At 45.4% G+C, this 16,396-nt stretch overlaps 2 protein-coding genes across 5 annotated transcripts in view; both read left to right on the forward strand.

Moving 5' to 3' along the window:
- LOC308582131 (ovomucoid-like) overlaps positions 1 to 16,396 on the forward strand; it is a 331,104-nt gene that overhangs the window by 70,542 nt on the left and 244,166 nt on the right. The window lies entirely within an intron of this gene.
- The window catches only part of RNF145 (ring finger protein 145), a 74,608-nt gene continuing 65,063 nt past the window's right edge, over positions 6,852 to 16,396 (forward strand). The window contains exon 1 of one of the 3 annotated variants that reach the window (XM_081184943.1): positions 6,852 to 7,185. Coding sequence is in view for 1 of the 3 variants with exons in the window: in XM_081184942.1 (XP_081041068.1) it covers positions 8,187 to 8,195 (9 nt within the window). In the remaining 2 variants the exon portion in view is untranslated. Of the gene's footprint in view, positions 7,186 to 7,943; positions 8,196 to 8,267; positions 8,395 to 16,396 lie in introns of those variants that run through there. The other 2 variants (XM_081184942.1, XM_081184944.1) reach the window with 2 other exon arrangements.

Here is a 16,396-nt window from a genome sequence, read left to right on the forward strand (position 1 = left end):
CCTCAAAGGAATTTCCTTTCTGACTAATTTAAGGTGATGGCTTTTGTCCAGGCACTGTCATCAGACCTCCACATTATCTCTCAGTTCTGAGGAAATCTTTGGAAACTTTTAATGAGATTCCTCTGCATACTGCAAGCTTTTATTCTTCAGAAATCAACAGAGCTTTTGTTTCTGAGAAGGAGTGATTCTTTTCTTTTATCGTATGCTGAAAAGTTGAGAAATCCAATTTATATAAAGCTCTGTTAATAATGGGGTAAATTATAGCTGCAAACATCATGGCAGCAACAAATTAAAATTGCAGGAGGCCTTTGAAATGTTTGACAAATAAATGATTCTTCTCAAATGATACACGGCTGCAAATCTGTGTGCCTGGTTTCCCTTTTGAAAGATTTCCGCATTTCTAAACAAAAACCTTTTCCAGAAAGGAATCCTGACAAGTTTCAGGTTGGGAAATATTAATTTGCCTTCTTGCCAAATATGAGAAGATGATTTGTTATAGCACTTGGAAAATCATACAAATACTAATATATCATGAATACAAAGTGCATGAGAAGTAGCTAGCTGGTCACCCTTCTGTTATCAAAGCCTTGTGGGTGGGTGGACGGGCTCATTCACACTTTCACTTGCCCCATTTTTTTAAAGAATCAGAATGTACACCAATTAATTCCCCTGAGTCTGAGAGCTGTTATTGTTCTGCAGCTGTGCCCTATGAAAATCCAATCTTACCCACTTACTAAGACACCCAGTAATCAAAGTATCTTTTTTTAATTTTCCGTGCACCTGATAATATCTGATTCAGCAGGTAAGATCTGATTTTTGCAAGGCACAGCCACAGAGGAACAATTTCTCAGCTCCAGAGGAATTAATTGATACACAGTATGTTCAAAATACAGGTCAAGCGAAAGTGTGAATGAGCCTTAAGTCACATTAAGAAATGCCCTGTTATTACAAATAATCTCTCCAGATTTGGCAAGCGGGAAAATTAATATTCCCCAACCTCGAGCCACAGGTGTGGGAGAATTCAGCATTCCCCTCCCCCACATTCCTCTAAAAATGAAGGTGTTCGTATTAACTTTGTTTTGGGGAAATCATTGATATTTGTGAACGTGCATGACCTCAGATTAGCCTGATCCTCCTGGCTGGCTGTGGATATTTGTTTGTTAGTGCAATTTGCTCACATATTCATGTATCTGAAGCCTCTGCTTTGCCCTAAAGCCTGCGCAAAGGGTGCCTGACATGTGCAATACTGGCGCATCCATGCAAGCAAACTGCATATGACTTTAAGAAATATTTTTGTGTGTGCGTATGTTTAGGAGTGACGGCATTGCCTTCCATCTTTGCAGTTATCCTTGCACTAGGACTCCGTCCTCCAGCTACAGCATGACAACTGTTCAAACACAAATGGTTGGGGGGGGGGGAGGAATCTGACTGCAGGAGGTCTATTCTTGCTGTGGGAGGGGAAGTCTGTCCGCTCCTTTAAACAGCAACAAATAGAAAGGAGAGCCACGCATTCCAATGCTGGAGGGTTTTTGAAAAAATCATATCCTTCAAAGGAAAACAATGTATTTTTCAAAAGCTTATGGCAGCACTTCATTGCTGTCGAAGAGGAGCACAGCTTTGCTTTAATTTCCTACTTTCCCCTTCATTGTAATCTCCTGCACCAGGGGAGTCACTCTGGCCTGAGAGTCATGTGGCTCTTCAAGCCTCTCTTGGCAGAGGATCAGGAGCGGCCTAGGATGTTTTGCTGCTGTAGGCGAAACACCCCTCTGCCAATGGCCTGCCAGCCTCGCCACCACAACTGCATCTTCACCCACAGATGCACGCATGCTGCCAGAACTATGCAGTAGCAAGGGCACAGTGTTAACGGCAAAGGCAAGAGCTCTGTGGCATAGTTGAAGCCAGGGAGGGGCTAGCAGCAGTACAATGGCAGGGTCGGACCTGCTACTGGGGCAAATTGCTTTGCCTGGCCTCATGGAAACGCCGGCCTCCTTAGAACTCTCTCCAGGCCACACCCCTCACTGGTCCCCTGCTTTACACCCTCCTTGAGTGTTTTTGTCTGGCTGAAATGTATTCTTGAACTCGGATCCTGCCCTTTGCTTTCCCAGATGGAGGATAAAGAGGAAGCAGCCTACCATGCAAAGGTGGTTATTTATATTTGTTGCTCCACCCACTTTTGCTGGTACCCCTGCCCACTACTGACGTGTGGCCCCTGGAAGGTTGTCCAAGTGGAGATCTGGCCCTTGACCTGAAAAATTGATGAGTTGTGTTAGCTTCTATTAAGTTCACATTGTCAGCAATGTAGAAAATACTGTCCATGTGATAGGGCACTGGTTATTAAATGGGTGCTTACCAAGTATAGAACATAACATGTGCACTGGACGTATGCAATACAACTATATCTTTTAATCTTGATTTCTGTGATCTATCTACAGTACAGTGGTACCTTGGGTTAAGTACTTAATTCGTTCCGGAGGTCCGTTCTTAACTTGAAACTGTTCTTAACCTGAAGCACCACTTTAGCTAATGGGGCCTCCTGCTGCTGCCGCGCCGCTGGAGCACGATTTCTGTTCTCATCTTGAAGCAAAGTTCTTAACCCGAGATACTATTTCTGGGTTAGCGGAGCATATGTAACCCAAGCATATGTAACCCAAGGTACCGCTGTATCTTCTTTTGGAGTGTTACGGTAAAATCTGGGTGCGAGGCTGCTCTGCCACCCAGCTCGTCGGACTAAGTCCGTGGGTCCCTGCGGAGGAAAATGAACTCAGCCGGAGACAGGAACAAGATGCAGAAGATCCAAGTTTATTGTGCAACAGGTTCAAGGCGAGATTGAACAGCGAGGAAGGGGTGACATGAACTTTTAAAACTTCCCTCCATGTCTCAGAATACAGTGCAGAATACATCCCAGTTACATCATGAATATATTAAGAAGAGGTTGGGTTACACAGGTTACATCATGAATACATTGAGAAGAGGTTGGGTTACACAGGATTAACATATGGAGGAGGGAGGGGGAAATATGCAGAGCTGGAGATATGCACAGATAAGTACATCCTGAGTACCGGTGATGAGAGGACAATAGTCCAGGTATGCATAGTCTGCTACCTGACACTGCCCGGAGGAAGGGCTTGGCAGGGTGATTAGGGAAGATTAGGGTCTTCCTGAGTGTACGTGACACCTCACTTGAGGGATTATGGAGGACACTGGAGGTGTCATGGAGTCCTAGAGAAATTGAGCAAATTGGCACCGAAAGCAAGAAAATCGGTGTTACGGTTGATTTTCTATGAATTTTATAGATTTTAGTCCCTTTTGACATTGACAATTGGACTCGGAAATAAATGGATATATTGTAGCGAAGAAGAAGGAGGAGAAGACATCCTTCCGTATCAGGAGATAACAGGCACACGTGAAAAAAGACGGTGAGAGATATACCTGAGCGCATACTTATTTTTTACTTTGTTTTGAAGGTTATTATCCTACATTTTGACTGGAGTCCACAAAGCAGCTCACAACGCATATATATAGAGAGAGAGAGAGAGAGAGTGTGCGAGTACTACGCTGCTGGCCTTAAATCTGTTGCTTATTATAATGATAATAATAGAAGCAATATTGTATGTAACACTAATGTCTCACAACAAATGAAACTGATCTGTAGGAAACGCAACTTGAAAAAAGAGACAATGCACGTGTTTTTGTAAATCAAGAAATCTTTGATAATTTTTTTTAAAGTATAAATACAGCATTATAATAGTTCCAGAGGAAAGATAGCATGAGAATGAAAGGTGCCTCCAGACAGCCACTATTTTGTAGTAAGGATTCGAGGTGTGCACTTAAGGTGTGCACATTTTAAAATCCACTTTTCCAAAAAACAGACTGTGGTTGGAAAGTGATGCAGAAATGCATTGAAACTTTTTAAGCGCAATTTGGTGGAACTTTATTTTATATATATTAACAGCAACAATCTACAATATCAGTTACAGACAGTATCTCTTGAGGTCTGGAATGCTTCGTTGTACTTTTGACCTTTTGTGTTTTAATTTTAGGTACATATCTATGCTTTTGAATGTTTTTTTGTCCTCTGTGTTTTCTATGTTTGTAATGCTTTATTTAGTTATGTTATTCATATAACAAAAATAAAAATGTTAAAACATATAATAATAATAATAATAATAATAATAATAATAATAATAATAGAAACAGTGGTAGCATCACTGAGCATTTATATACCACATTTGTATGGTTTTAAAGTGCTCCCCACAAATTAAACATAGCGACGAAATCTGCTTTGCATTCAGATTTGCATTTGATTCAGCAAGGGGGGGAGGGGAGAGCTGAAACCCACATCCTCAAATAACTTTCCACTAAACAGGAAACAAGAGACTCCATTAACATTTTCTAATTGAAAAAAACCCCAGCCTTTAACCAAAAAGAGGAGCTTGCAAAAACCAGTAATTAGGCAATCCCTGCCCTCCAGCTTATCATCTAAAAGTTATGACGCAGGCACCAGGAAAAAGGGATGTGAAGGAGCAAGAACCCAAGCTCTGAAATCTTAAGGCCACAGATCTGTTAAGGACCAGCTGGGATGGAATAAGTTCAGGTAGCCTGGTGGAAGAGTTGCTGCCAGGTGGAGACTGAGGGGGAGCCACAGGCAGCTGGTCTGTCGGCAGAAGCACTGGAACAGCCCAGCAGCTTCTCTGCTCTGAAGCTCATTGGAATGGCTGCCACATAGTCCCACTTCGCACATCATGCTGAGCCAAAAGTTATTTTCCAGCAGGACGTTGCCCACATTTCTGTTCCTTCAGACCTCCCTCTTTATATTTCCCCTCTCCACAACCATACACACACATGCTTGCAACTCATGATAACACTTGTTGCATCTGATGAAATGTACTGTAGTGCACAAAAGCTTACGCCGCAATGAATTTGTTAAGTCTGTAAGGTGCCACAAGACACTCTTATTTTTCTCTCACTTTCCTAGTGAAACCTGGTATTTACTATTGCCTGTAAGGTGGCAAGCTCATCTTTATTTGGGTATAAGTCTGATTGAACTAAAATTTATTTCCAAGTAGGCATTACACTGCAAAACTAGCTATTTTCAAGAAGTCACCACGGCTAATTAAAAATGGACCTACTTCAGCACTGGACTTCAGATTGTCAGATGGAACTGATCCAAACAGGTCAAAACTGAGCTTTCGATAATTCAAACATCCTTATATTCAAATCAGTAGGCATGAGAGTATTTGTGCCAATTGCAGTGTGGGACATTGTCTGAATGGACCTAAAAACAGGCTCTGCAACGTGGTGGGGTTGCCACTTGGGGAAGACATAGGGGTGCCCCTACTTGTGGGATTATAGACTAAGCACTATGGGTGACAAGTCTGGTTGAGGAAAAGTTTGATTAAGTGGGGCTCCCCCATTGTGAGAGACAGGGGAGGAGAGCTGAAGTGGACTTTTTCTCTCCTGACAGAGTGGGATGCACATATTATGGGGGCCTTAGTTTAATATCTGTGGCTCTTAAGTACAGTATTGGTTGATATCGCAGTGGTGGAATTGGGGCTCTCCAATTTCACTGGCGCCCTATGTGACTGCCTCTCACACTCTGTTCTACAGCATTGTTGTGATGGTCCCTGGCTCAAGCACACTGGTTGTGCAACCTTAAAACTGCCTTTGGATATTAAATGCTAAAATGTGTCTTGCTGGGCATATAGCTAGGAATTGCTAAGATGCTTCCTCTATTTCAGTGGGTGGGGGTTCAGGTGAAGAGGCTAACTACCACATGGGTAATTAGAAATCGTTTGATTTCTGTTCCTTCCTCTAGAGATACTGGTAGGCTATCCACCAAGCCTCCCTGGTTTGTGGTTTGTGCTGCTATTGAATGCCAGAGCAGTCCACCATGATCATTCAGGACTGGATGATCTGGTTTGCATTACCGAGACTTGGATGAGTGAACTGGGTGGGTTTGACCTTACCCAGCTGTGCCCATCTGATTTCTTTATGCAGTATCAGGCCAGGTTGGGGGGGGGGGTCCTAAGGGAAGTTTTGCTATTGTCCATAAAAGGACCATCTTCTTTTCCAGAAAACCTATTACTGTATACCTTGGGACAGGCTTAGGAGGTCTGCACCTGATCCGGGACTAGAGAAAGCGCCCCCTTGAATGCAGAGGGCTTACTTTTTAATGTTTGATGTCTCACTGTGTTTTTATATTATTCCGGAAGCCGTCCAGAGTGGCTGGGACAACGCAATCAGATAGGTGGAGTAAGAATTATAATTTCTTGTTAGTTCCTAGTAGGCAATTATAGGATTTCGCCACAATCCCAAATTCCTAGGTGATTATTATTACTATTATTATTATTAATTATATTTATATTACCGAGGGCGGTTCATAGGGTAAAAAAAAATAAATACTGTATTTAAAAGCAGCAAAACAATAACTCCCCCACAAACACATTAAAAAAGCCGTGGAATATCATTTCTTATTAGATTTATATAGTTGGGCTTATGAATCCTCGATTAATATATATTTACTTGGAAGTCCCCGAACACAACGGGGCTTACTCCTGAGCAGCTAGAATCAGGCAGCGGGATCACCCCGAGGGATCTTCTCTCTCTCCGCCGGATTTCCATCCCGCCTTTCGCGACAAGCTAGGCCACCTGCGGCCGCGCTGGCTGGGCTCCGCTCCCGCGCGGAGCGGCTGGACTGGCCCCGCGGGCGAGGAACGGGACCTGCAAGCGCCGAGGCGCCCAGGAGAGGGCGAGCCAGCCGCATCCTGCCCCCGCCCGCCAACCGAGCAGCGCGCCGGCCGCGGCAGCAGCAGCAGCGACTTTTTGTTTCGGCGGGGCGGGCGCATGCGCTCTCCGCCGGCAAGGGCTAGAGGAGGGGGACGGACGGGCTGCTCTGGGAGCTGGCTGCAGGCGCAGAGCGCAGCACCGCGGAGGGCCCCATGGCCGCCTGCTAATGGGGCAGCGGCGCTCGCCGGCAGGCGGACCACGACCACGACGATGCTGCTGCCTGTGGAGGCCGATCGGGTGCCGCTGAGCCGACGCAGGCCGGGCATGGAGCCTTGGCAGCTGCTGTAGGAGCAGCCAGGAGGAGGCGGAGGAGGAGGCGGCGGAGGAGGAGCGGGCGAACAAGCGAGCGGAACAATCCGAAGCCCCCCGGCTGGGGCGGAGGCGGATCGCACAGCCCAGGTGATGGAGAAGCGCCCGAGCCGCTTGCATCCCCACCCCACCCCCGCCCAGCATGCCCACTCCCCAGCCTTCCTAACGGCCCTTTCTCCGGAGCCTCGGGGCCCTTCCCAGATCCCCTCCCCCTCCCCGATCTCCTCCTTGGTCACCCCCCCGATCCTTTCCAAACCCTCGCCCACGTTGCCAACACCGCCTCCCTCTTCTCCAGATCTGCCTGTCTTTTTACCCCCCCCCCCACCCCGTCGCCTCTCGTTTCCTGAGGATCTTCCCTCCCAACGAGGGCCTCCTCCATCCCCTCCCACCTTCTTATTATGGCCCTTTCCCACCCAAACTCCTGGCTTGTCTGCTTAAAAGGCCGAGAGGCTGTGACTGAGAAGGGGGGGGGGTCTTCCCTGCCTGGATCCTCTTAAAGGCCTTCCGAACACCCCCTCCCCATTTGCCACGATACGTCGCCAAATTCATGGGACAGTTGCACAGTGCCTTTGAGTTATTGCAGCCTCTCTCCCCCCCCCCCTTTCAAGAGCAATGCTGGGAAGCCCCCCCCCCTTTCCCCGCCCTGCCCCCTTTTTCCTTGTTGCGCGCAGGTCTGGAGGCTGCTTTTGCTGCCGCTTGGGTCTGGCAGCGAGCTTTGGAGGGGTTACTAGAGTTCAGACGCAGCTGAGCTCGCAGGAGGGGAGGGTGCGGGGGGGGGGGGTTTCCGCAGCAAGTTGTAGATTAATGGAAAGTGCTGAATGGAAATAAAAAGCGAGGTGCGGGGGAGTGGAAGGGCCAGGGGAGTTAGGGAGAACTCGCTTTCCAAGGAGTGCGTCGGCTCCTTGCGGTGGGATCCTAACCTCACCCAGGGTGGTGACCTGGGTGCTGAGGTTTGGCAATGGCACTTGCGGCTCCCGGTTCCTTAAACGCTTTCGGTCTGTTCACCTTGCTGGTCTTGCCACCAAGTTAGCCCCGAGCACCTAGATCCGGAACTGGTTACGAGGAATTAAAGGCCTGTCGAGATCAATGGCATGGCCCAGGTATGTCGGATTGGAGTATGGACGATGGCTATTTGTTTATGGTCAGTCGTCGCGAGCGTTTTTGTTTTGTTTTTTACAGCGAGGCATGCTTTGCTGCAAAACCGTCCCATTTTGTGTGTGAAACTCGGTATTAAAGAGAGAAAGAGAGAGGAAGGAAGCGGGGAGTCTGAAGAGGTCCAGTTGTAAAGCAAATGCTTATGTAAGAATTATTTCCCTTTTCTCAGTCTGGTGAGCAGGGCAGTCCGCCTGCACCTCTCCCTCCCAACCTGATTCTTTTAGGCACCTTAAATTAAAGCTTGCAATGTGTGTGCGTGTGTGTGTTGGGTTTTAAAATAATAATAATCTTTCTCTTTGGAGCTGCAGTTTGCCTTGACAGATGGGTAGCTATTGGAAATCTGCCTCCCTGTCAGGTATTACTTTGTCCTCTGGCAAGTACAGGAAAGGAGTGTGTGTGCTAGGAAGACAGGCTGGGCTGGAGGAAAACGTGACTTTAAAGATAATTTAACAGGCTCCACTCCTGCGCATTATATATTTTTTAAAAACCCAACACCTTAGTTTGCTAACCTTTTGGTTATGATCACATGCAGATTTTGCTCTCTTTAATGTAGACTTCTGGAAATAAGTTCATTTAAAAGCTATGCGATTCTTTTGGCAGTGATCAGCTTCAATTTTTGTTAAGAGATGTGTTTAAAGCTCACTGTTTCGTGTGGAAGAGGCAAAGAGATTAATTTTCCATACATTATTGTAAATTAACACAGTTAACATGCTGGCATTGTACTGCAGATTTGATGTAACTAGCTCCTCTTGGTTTTACTTATTGTGCAGTGTAAAATTGCAATTCTCTGTATATAATTTTGGGGGAAATTCCACTAAATTCAGTGGGCTTTTGTCCAGTTTGGGATTGGGCTGCAGATTAAATTAAAACCACATTGTTAACTAAAGCTGTAATAAGAAAAGGATGGTTTAACTTAAATAAATAAGTTTTATGGTAAATAAAAATTGGCTTCTTTAATTGTGATCAATGGTATGCTTGTGTGAGTAGGCATTCTGACAAGCTTCTAGTTATACTGTTAGGAATATAGTTGCATCAAAGTGATTTGGAAATAGGGTTGCCAACACTTTCCTGAACAAAGCTCATGTATTTCTAACAGCAGCATAGCTTGTAAAAAATAATATTCAGAAACTATCTGTGGAATACAGGAAAAGTAATCACCTACTACATTTCTGTTTGTCTTAAAGCTGTTAAATGGGGTCTTGCTGGATAAAAAGTTGGCAACTCAGCAGGGAATAGGCAACTCTGTGCTTTTTAACATTACGGTGTGACAATGTCTTTCAGAGCAACCAGGTTTTCTTCTAGCAGAAATGTGAACATCTTTCAACATAGCTTTCTGTCTGCTTTACAGTACTGTATTACACTTATAAAGTGAATGAAGAAACTGATGTCAGAAGTGAACTGAAATCAGTCAAGTATACCAGAGAGGGATTTCCCCTGTCCCCTTTTGAAAGTGATGCAAATTTCAGTTCCCTCCTAATATCTCATGTCCCGGGGGTGGGAATTAAGAACTGCAGATAAATCAATACGTTGCAGAACTGACAAGTGCTGCAAAAAGGTGTGCTACTTTATAGTCTGCTTTAAGTAAACACAGCACAAAATCCATTGAATTATTGCCTTTTGCCCTTTTTAGCTTGTCTATTGGTAGTTCAAACTATTAGAAGCCCAATTGATGCTTTATATTCCAGCTGCTCTTTTCAACCAGTACTCTGCATGATATCATCACACAATGTTTGATTCCAAATACCTTACTGCAGTGATTTTTTTTTATATAAAAAAGCTGTGGAACCAAATATAACTTTAATGTGTACTTGTCTTGAGTAGTAAAAGTGGTTGACGATGGTGTCCTTCAGCGTGTGCTGTGTTTACAATCGCCGAAATTCCATGAGATTTTCTCATGCAAATAATACACTTAATTTAACAGATTCTTTATTCTGTGGAATAGCTTTGCGTTCTGCTTGTACAGATTTGCATAGGATTTTATTCAGCCAGCTTTCCCTCAGAGTAGACCCACTGAAATGAATGGGATTTAAGCTAGTCAGGGTCATTAATTTCAGGCCTGGTCATGGCACAGAGTAAAAGTTGGTTGAAGAAAACCAGTAATTTACCGAAAAATGTATAAAGTGAGGAGCCCTAAAGTAGTTTACCACTTCAGTTTTTGTAGGATCAGAACTGTATTGTACACCGGCTGAACTTGGCATCCTTACCTTCTACTGGAACTTTGTGGCATTTATTAATTTTTACATCCAGTACAAGTTTCGTAGTGTCTGTAAAAAAACAGATCTCTCAAACTTATATCCTAGAAGTCATCTATGTATGAATACATATACGCTTTTATTGGAGATTCCGAACTGGGTGCCCACCAGGTGTTTGGGACTATAACTCACTTCTGCCCCAGACAGCATTGCTGATGGGACTTGTAGTTCAAAACATGTAGAAAGCACCTGGCTGAGAAAAGCTGCTTTAGATACCCAGAAACACAGCACAGATTTGTATCCTTGAGTTGGTTCAGTATTGTTTCAGCCGGATGTCTGGTACATTTTACTGCTTTTGTGAATCTGCTGTACTTGCACTACATATGTTACATAGGTATCTTGGGGCACCCCCCCCTCTTCTCTCACCCACAGAGGTGGTTGTTGAATAAAGACTTTCAGAAGACATCTGAAGGCAGCCCTGTACAGAGAAGTTTTTAATGTTGGATGTTTTGCGGTGGTTTTTATAAATTGTTGGAAGTTGTCCAGAGTGGCTGGAGCAACCCTGTCAGATGGGTGGCATATTATTATTGTTGTTGTTATTGTGCCTGAATTTTTTTAAGTGTTGCACAGTTATTAAAAGATAGGACAGCCCCTGCCTGAAGGTGCACAGTCTAATAAGACAGGATACGAAAGGGGGTGGGGAGAATGATGAGGTAAAAGGAAAACAAACTGCCTCTGATTGATTGATTGATTGATTGATTGATTGATTTTCTATGCCACCCTTCATCTGAAAATCACAGAGTAGTTTACAAAACACACACACACAAATACACAGCATAGTAACAAACAAAAACAATACCCCACATAAACGCTTTAGAAATATTGTACCACTAATTTGATTTATCCTGTGCTTGCAGGATAAATCGTATAAAAGTGCCAGAGAGCCCACTAAAGTTAAGTGTGGGCCAACTCTTTTGAGAAGGTGTATTTGCAAGACATCTGCAAGGACAGAGCTAAATGTCTGTGGATGCATACCTGAGTGTTGCCTTTCTCATATGGAACTTTCACTCCTTTTAAGGCAGTGTTTCCCAACCTTTTTTGGGCAAAGGCACACTTGTTTGATGAAAAAAATCTCGAGGCACACCACCATTACAGCCCCCTGACGTCAGCGCGCAGCGTCACGCCAGGAGGGACGCACAAAAGTGTAAGTTTCATTTTTTTCCCCTCCCCCTTGCCGGGGAACCTCCAAGCTTTGGGGGTGGGGTGGGGAGGCAGCAAAGCGAGGCAGGAAGGAGAGCGCGGCTTGGCTGGGTGAGCTTTGGCAGGGGCAGGGAATGAGAGCCGCGAGGCGGGCGCTGCGGACGGAGGCGCTGCCCACCAAGCTCGCAGGCAGCCAGGCAGGCAGACAGCGAGAGCCCCGCACTGGGCGGCCTCTCCTCGCCGCCCCGCCTCTCGCCGCCCGATTCGCCCGCCTCCCTCCAGGCAACATCTCGCGGCACACCAGGCAACATCTCGCGGCACACTAGTGTGCCGCGGAACAGTGGTTGGGAAACACTGTTTTAAGGCATGGAGATGCACACTGACATCTTCCAAATACCACATGAGAAGCTGCCCCAAGAGCTCCTTTCGTGGAGCTGTCTTCTTTTCATTGGAAGGAAGGTGTCAGAGTAGCGTCCCTGGAGACCTGTCCTTTTTTCACTCACTTGGCAAGGCATGGTCAAAGCAGGAGCTTTCAGATTGCTAAAGTGCCTTCTCTAGATTGCCAGCCACTTCAAGGTTGCTTTTTATTATTTATTGAACATAAGATGAGCCTGCTGAATCAGGCCAATGGTCCATCTCGTCTAGAAGGTGATGGTGGTCCAGCTTCAGGCATGATTGCAGAAACTGGTTACTTAGGCTTCAGGCCTGGTCATGGCACAGAAACTATCTCAGTCTCACTGGTTGATGACATTTGTTGGGGGAGAGATGGAAAGAGTGTGACCCTGCTTGTTCTCTTCAATCTCTTGACAGCTTTTGAGACTGTTGACCATGGTATCCTTCTGGATCGTCTCAGGGAGATTAGGGCACTGTGTTTCCGTGGTTCCGCTCATACCTCTGGGGCCATTTCCAGAAAGTAGTTGTGGGAAGCTGCTGTTCAGCACCCTGGGAGCTGTCCTATGGCATCCGATGAGGTTCCATCTTGTGCCTCATGCAATTTAACTATATGAAGCCTATGGGAGCTGTCACCAGATTTGGTAAGAAGTGGTAATCAATATGCCGGTGACATCCCGCTCTGCATCTTTGTTCCATCTGAATCCCGAGAGGCTATTGAGGTGTTGTAACGATGCTTGGAGGCGGTGATAGGCTGGATGTGGCCCTGCAAACTGAAGTTGAATCCTGAAAGGACAGAGATGTTACGGGTGCCAAGTTCTCATGTCCTGGAGGCAGGAACCTCCTGTCCTGGTTGTGATTGTACTCCCCTTGAAGGAAGAGGTCTGCAGCCTGGGGGTGCTGCTAGATTCAACACTGATGTCCAGATTTCATTATTGCAATATGTTCTAGATGGGGCTGCCCTTGAAGACAGCTCAAAAATGTCCAAAATGCAGTGGCAAGAATACTGGTCGAGGTTCCATTGAGTTTCCACATAATGCCTGCTTTAAAACAGCTGCACTGTGGAAACTTTGATGTGACCAATGTCTCTTGACAAAACAAACAGTAGAGGGAATATTTAGCAGAATTGATGCGCTGGGAAAGGTTTGAATGCCATAATTGGTGCACTAGTTAGTGGAGGCAGGAATTCTGACACAGTTGAGACCTACCAGACAAGAAACTGAAGTTGGTGATAGTTTGGAGGTACATCAAGATGCGGATAGGTCTAAGCACAGACAGGAGGAAAAGGCAGCGGGTGATGGATTAATAAGCACACTTGGAAAGGTAGTGAATGAGTGGAAAAGTCATACAGTGGTGCCTCGCAAGACGAAAAGAATCCGTTCTGTGATTCTCTTCGTCTAGCGGTTTTTTCGTCTTGCGAAGCAAGCCCATTAGCGGATTAGCGCTATTAGCGGCTTTTAGCGGCTTAGCGGATCAGCTGATTAGCGGCTTAGAAAAAGGGGGGGGGAGGAAAAAAAACCTGCAGGAACTCGCAAGACATTTTCGTCTTGCGAAGCAAGCCCATAGGAGCTTCGTTTTGCGAAGCACCTCCAAAACGTAAAACTCTTTCGTCTAGCGAGTTTTCCATCTTGCGGGGCAGCACTGTATTTCCAGTGATGATTCTTCTAGAAAGAGGCCCCCAGATGTTCCACAGATGTTCATAACTGGCCAGTGAAGAAATCCAGCAGAATAGTGAAAACAGAATCTGAACTGAAATTCAAGCAGGCATGGAAAAGCAGTTGGAGGAGGAAGAGAGGACAGGGTGAAGAAAGAGCTGTGAGTGGGGAGAGTCTTTCCCCCGTTCTCTGGAAACTCCACAAATCTGCTGAGGCTGGATGGGTCATGACTGTGGGCAGCCTGAGCAAGTACCCTCTGCCTCAGGCCTGTCAATTGTGAATACCTGCCTTAACTGTAACCAGGTAGGCAGTGTCGCATTAATCTTTCGGGATCGAGATGTGTGGGATAAAGTTTGGACTCTAATTCATATGTTTGCTGACAGAAAGCTGTTACTTGAATTAAAAAGTTGTCCAAGGAAGCCCCTGCCACCCACCCATTCTAATGGCAAGTTAGATATTCATTCCCTGTACTAGAGAAAGGGAATTTCAGTCTGGAAAAGGCAACTTGAGAGGAAGGTGCCGGAAGTTCTCAAGCCATAAGATTCCCGCCTTTGTCACCCTATCCTAATTATATATAGATATGATGCAATAGACAAGACGGGAAACTTCATAATATTGGCCTGAATGTAGATGTTGGAATAAACATTTCCAGGTTTGAAGCTCCAAACTCCTACCCTTCTAGCAATCTGTTTTGCAGAAATCAAAGGGATTACCCATTAACAAATGCTCAAGGTAAGCCCAGGCGTAGGGGTAACTATAGAATAGCAAATTATGATACCTTTAGCTCTTCTCTAAGATACCATAACTGACTAGAAGACATCCAGAAAGGGCTTAGCAATCATTAATGCAACCTGGCGTGTTGGGATAATAAAAAGGCAGATTAGGAATTTAATTGTATGCTTCAGCAATTTGATACAATATGTTTGCAAGGGACTTGGTTGCACAAACTTAACCCACCCACCCCCTTTTACAGGGTTGTAACTCTTTTAGTGAGCCAGCTAAATGAAGAAATTTTAAAAGGGCCGAGGAAGTGGGGACTTGATTACCTAGATTTGGCAGAGGAAGTTTTGATAGCAGAATTTGGAGTAAAAAATAATTAACTTTTGTCCGTACAAATCAAAACTGAATTTGGAATCTTTATTTTCAGTATCAATGTAAGCAGAAGAGCTTATTTATTGCGTTTCTATCCTGCCTTTTTCTCCAAGGAGTCCATTGTTCACCCCCTCCTTAGTTAATCCCTACAACATCCCTGTGAGGTAGGTTCAGAAGCTGGCCAAGGTCACCCAGTGAGCTTCAGGACTGAGGGGGGATTTAAACCCTGATCCCCCAGGTCCTAGTCTGATACTCTAGTCTTATACCACACTGTTTTCTTAGAGTACTTCTTCTATTGGACAGCTATATACTGTATTTTTCCATGTATAAGATGAGCTTTTTTTATCCAAAAATGCGGCTCAAAATTTAGGCTTGTCTTATATACGGGTAGTGCTGAGGGGGATGTGTGAATGGTTTTTTGGCGCGAGCCTGGATTGTAAGCGGCGATTGGCCGCTTGATTGTTGGGGGGCGGGGTTGCCGAACATCGCTGACCCGCCAGAATGCAGCACACAATCGCTCGCGTCGCAGCTGTCTGATCACTGCCTTTAGCCCTCTTGCTTGCCGCTGCAGCAGCCAATAGACAGCTGCCCTTGTCGCAGCAAGCGGGAGCGTGTTTGGCGGCCGCTGGCGGCGATCGGAGAGCTGATAGGTGGTTTCTGCGATGCGAGCGGCAAGCAGGAGGGCTAATGGCAGCGATCAGGCAGTTGCGACACGAGCGGTTGTGTGCTGCGTTCCAGCGGGTGAGCGATTTTCGGGATTCCCCCCCCCCAAACAATCAAGTGGCCAACACAAAAAATCGCTCACCCGCCGGAACAAAGTGTGAGCCCGAGATTGTAAGCGGCAATTTTAAGCGATGCGAACGGTTGTGTGCTGCATTCTGGTGGGTGAGCGGTTTTCGGCATTCCCCCCAAAAAATAATCCTCCCCAAAAGCTCAACCACCCCCCTATTTTCTAAATTTTGAAGCCCAAAAAATAGGGGGCGTCTTATAGACGGAAAAATACAGTAAATTAAGTAGGTAAATAAATATGGGAAAGCAAAACGTCATTTAGAGAAGCATCTGAACTATTTTCCTTGAAGCTTGAGTTTGTTTTATTTGATGTTTTAATGTGCTGTAAACCACTTTGAGAATTTTCCTTTAAATATAAAGTGGTAAAGAATTGAAATTAATAATAATTAAAAATTCCCCTGAAACAAACAAAAAAGTGCCTAGACATTCTGTTCTGGCAACTGTAACCTAGGTTTAGGTGCCATTTGGCAATTAGCTTTTATATCTCAGTTTCTAATACTGGGGCCAAATGTCTCCCCAAATCAACACAGACTGTGGAAACTTCACACTGGACTTCAAGCATCTGGCATTGTGTGCCTCCCCATTCTTCCTCCAGACTCTGTGTCGTTGGTTTCCAAATGAGATGCAAAAGCTGCTCTCATCAGAAAAGAGATTTGGGGAGCCATGTCATCAGCTGGTGTTGGTCCACTGTGCTTCATTAAGTCCAGGGTCAACGCAGCCATCTACCAGGAGATTTTGGAGCATTTCATGCTTCCTTCCGCAGACGAGCTTTATGGGGATGCTGATTTCATTTTCCAGCAGGACTTTGGCACCTGCCCACACTGCCAA

This window comes from Podarcis bocagei (genome assembly GCF_964188305.1).
Source record: "Podarcis bocagei genome assembly, chromosome: 2".
NCBI lineage: Eukaryota > Metazoa > Chordata > Lepidosauria > Squamata > Lacertidae > Podarcis > Podarcis bocagei.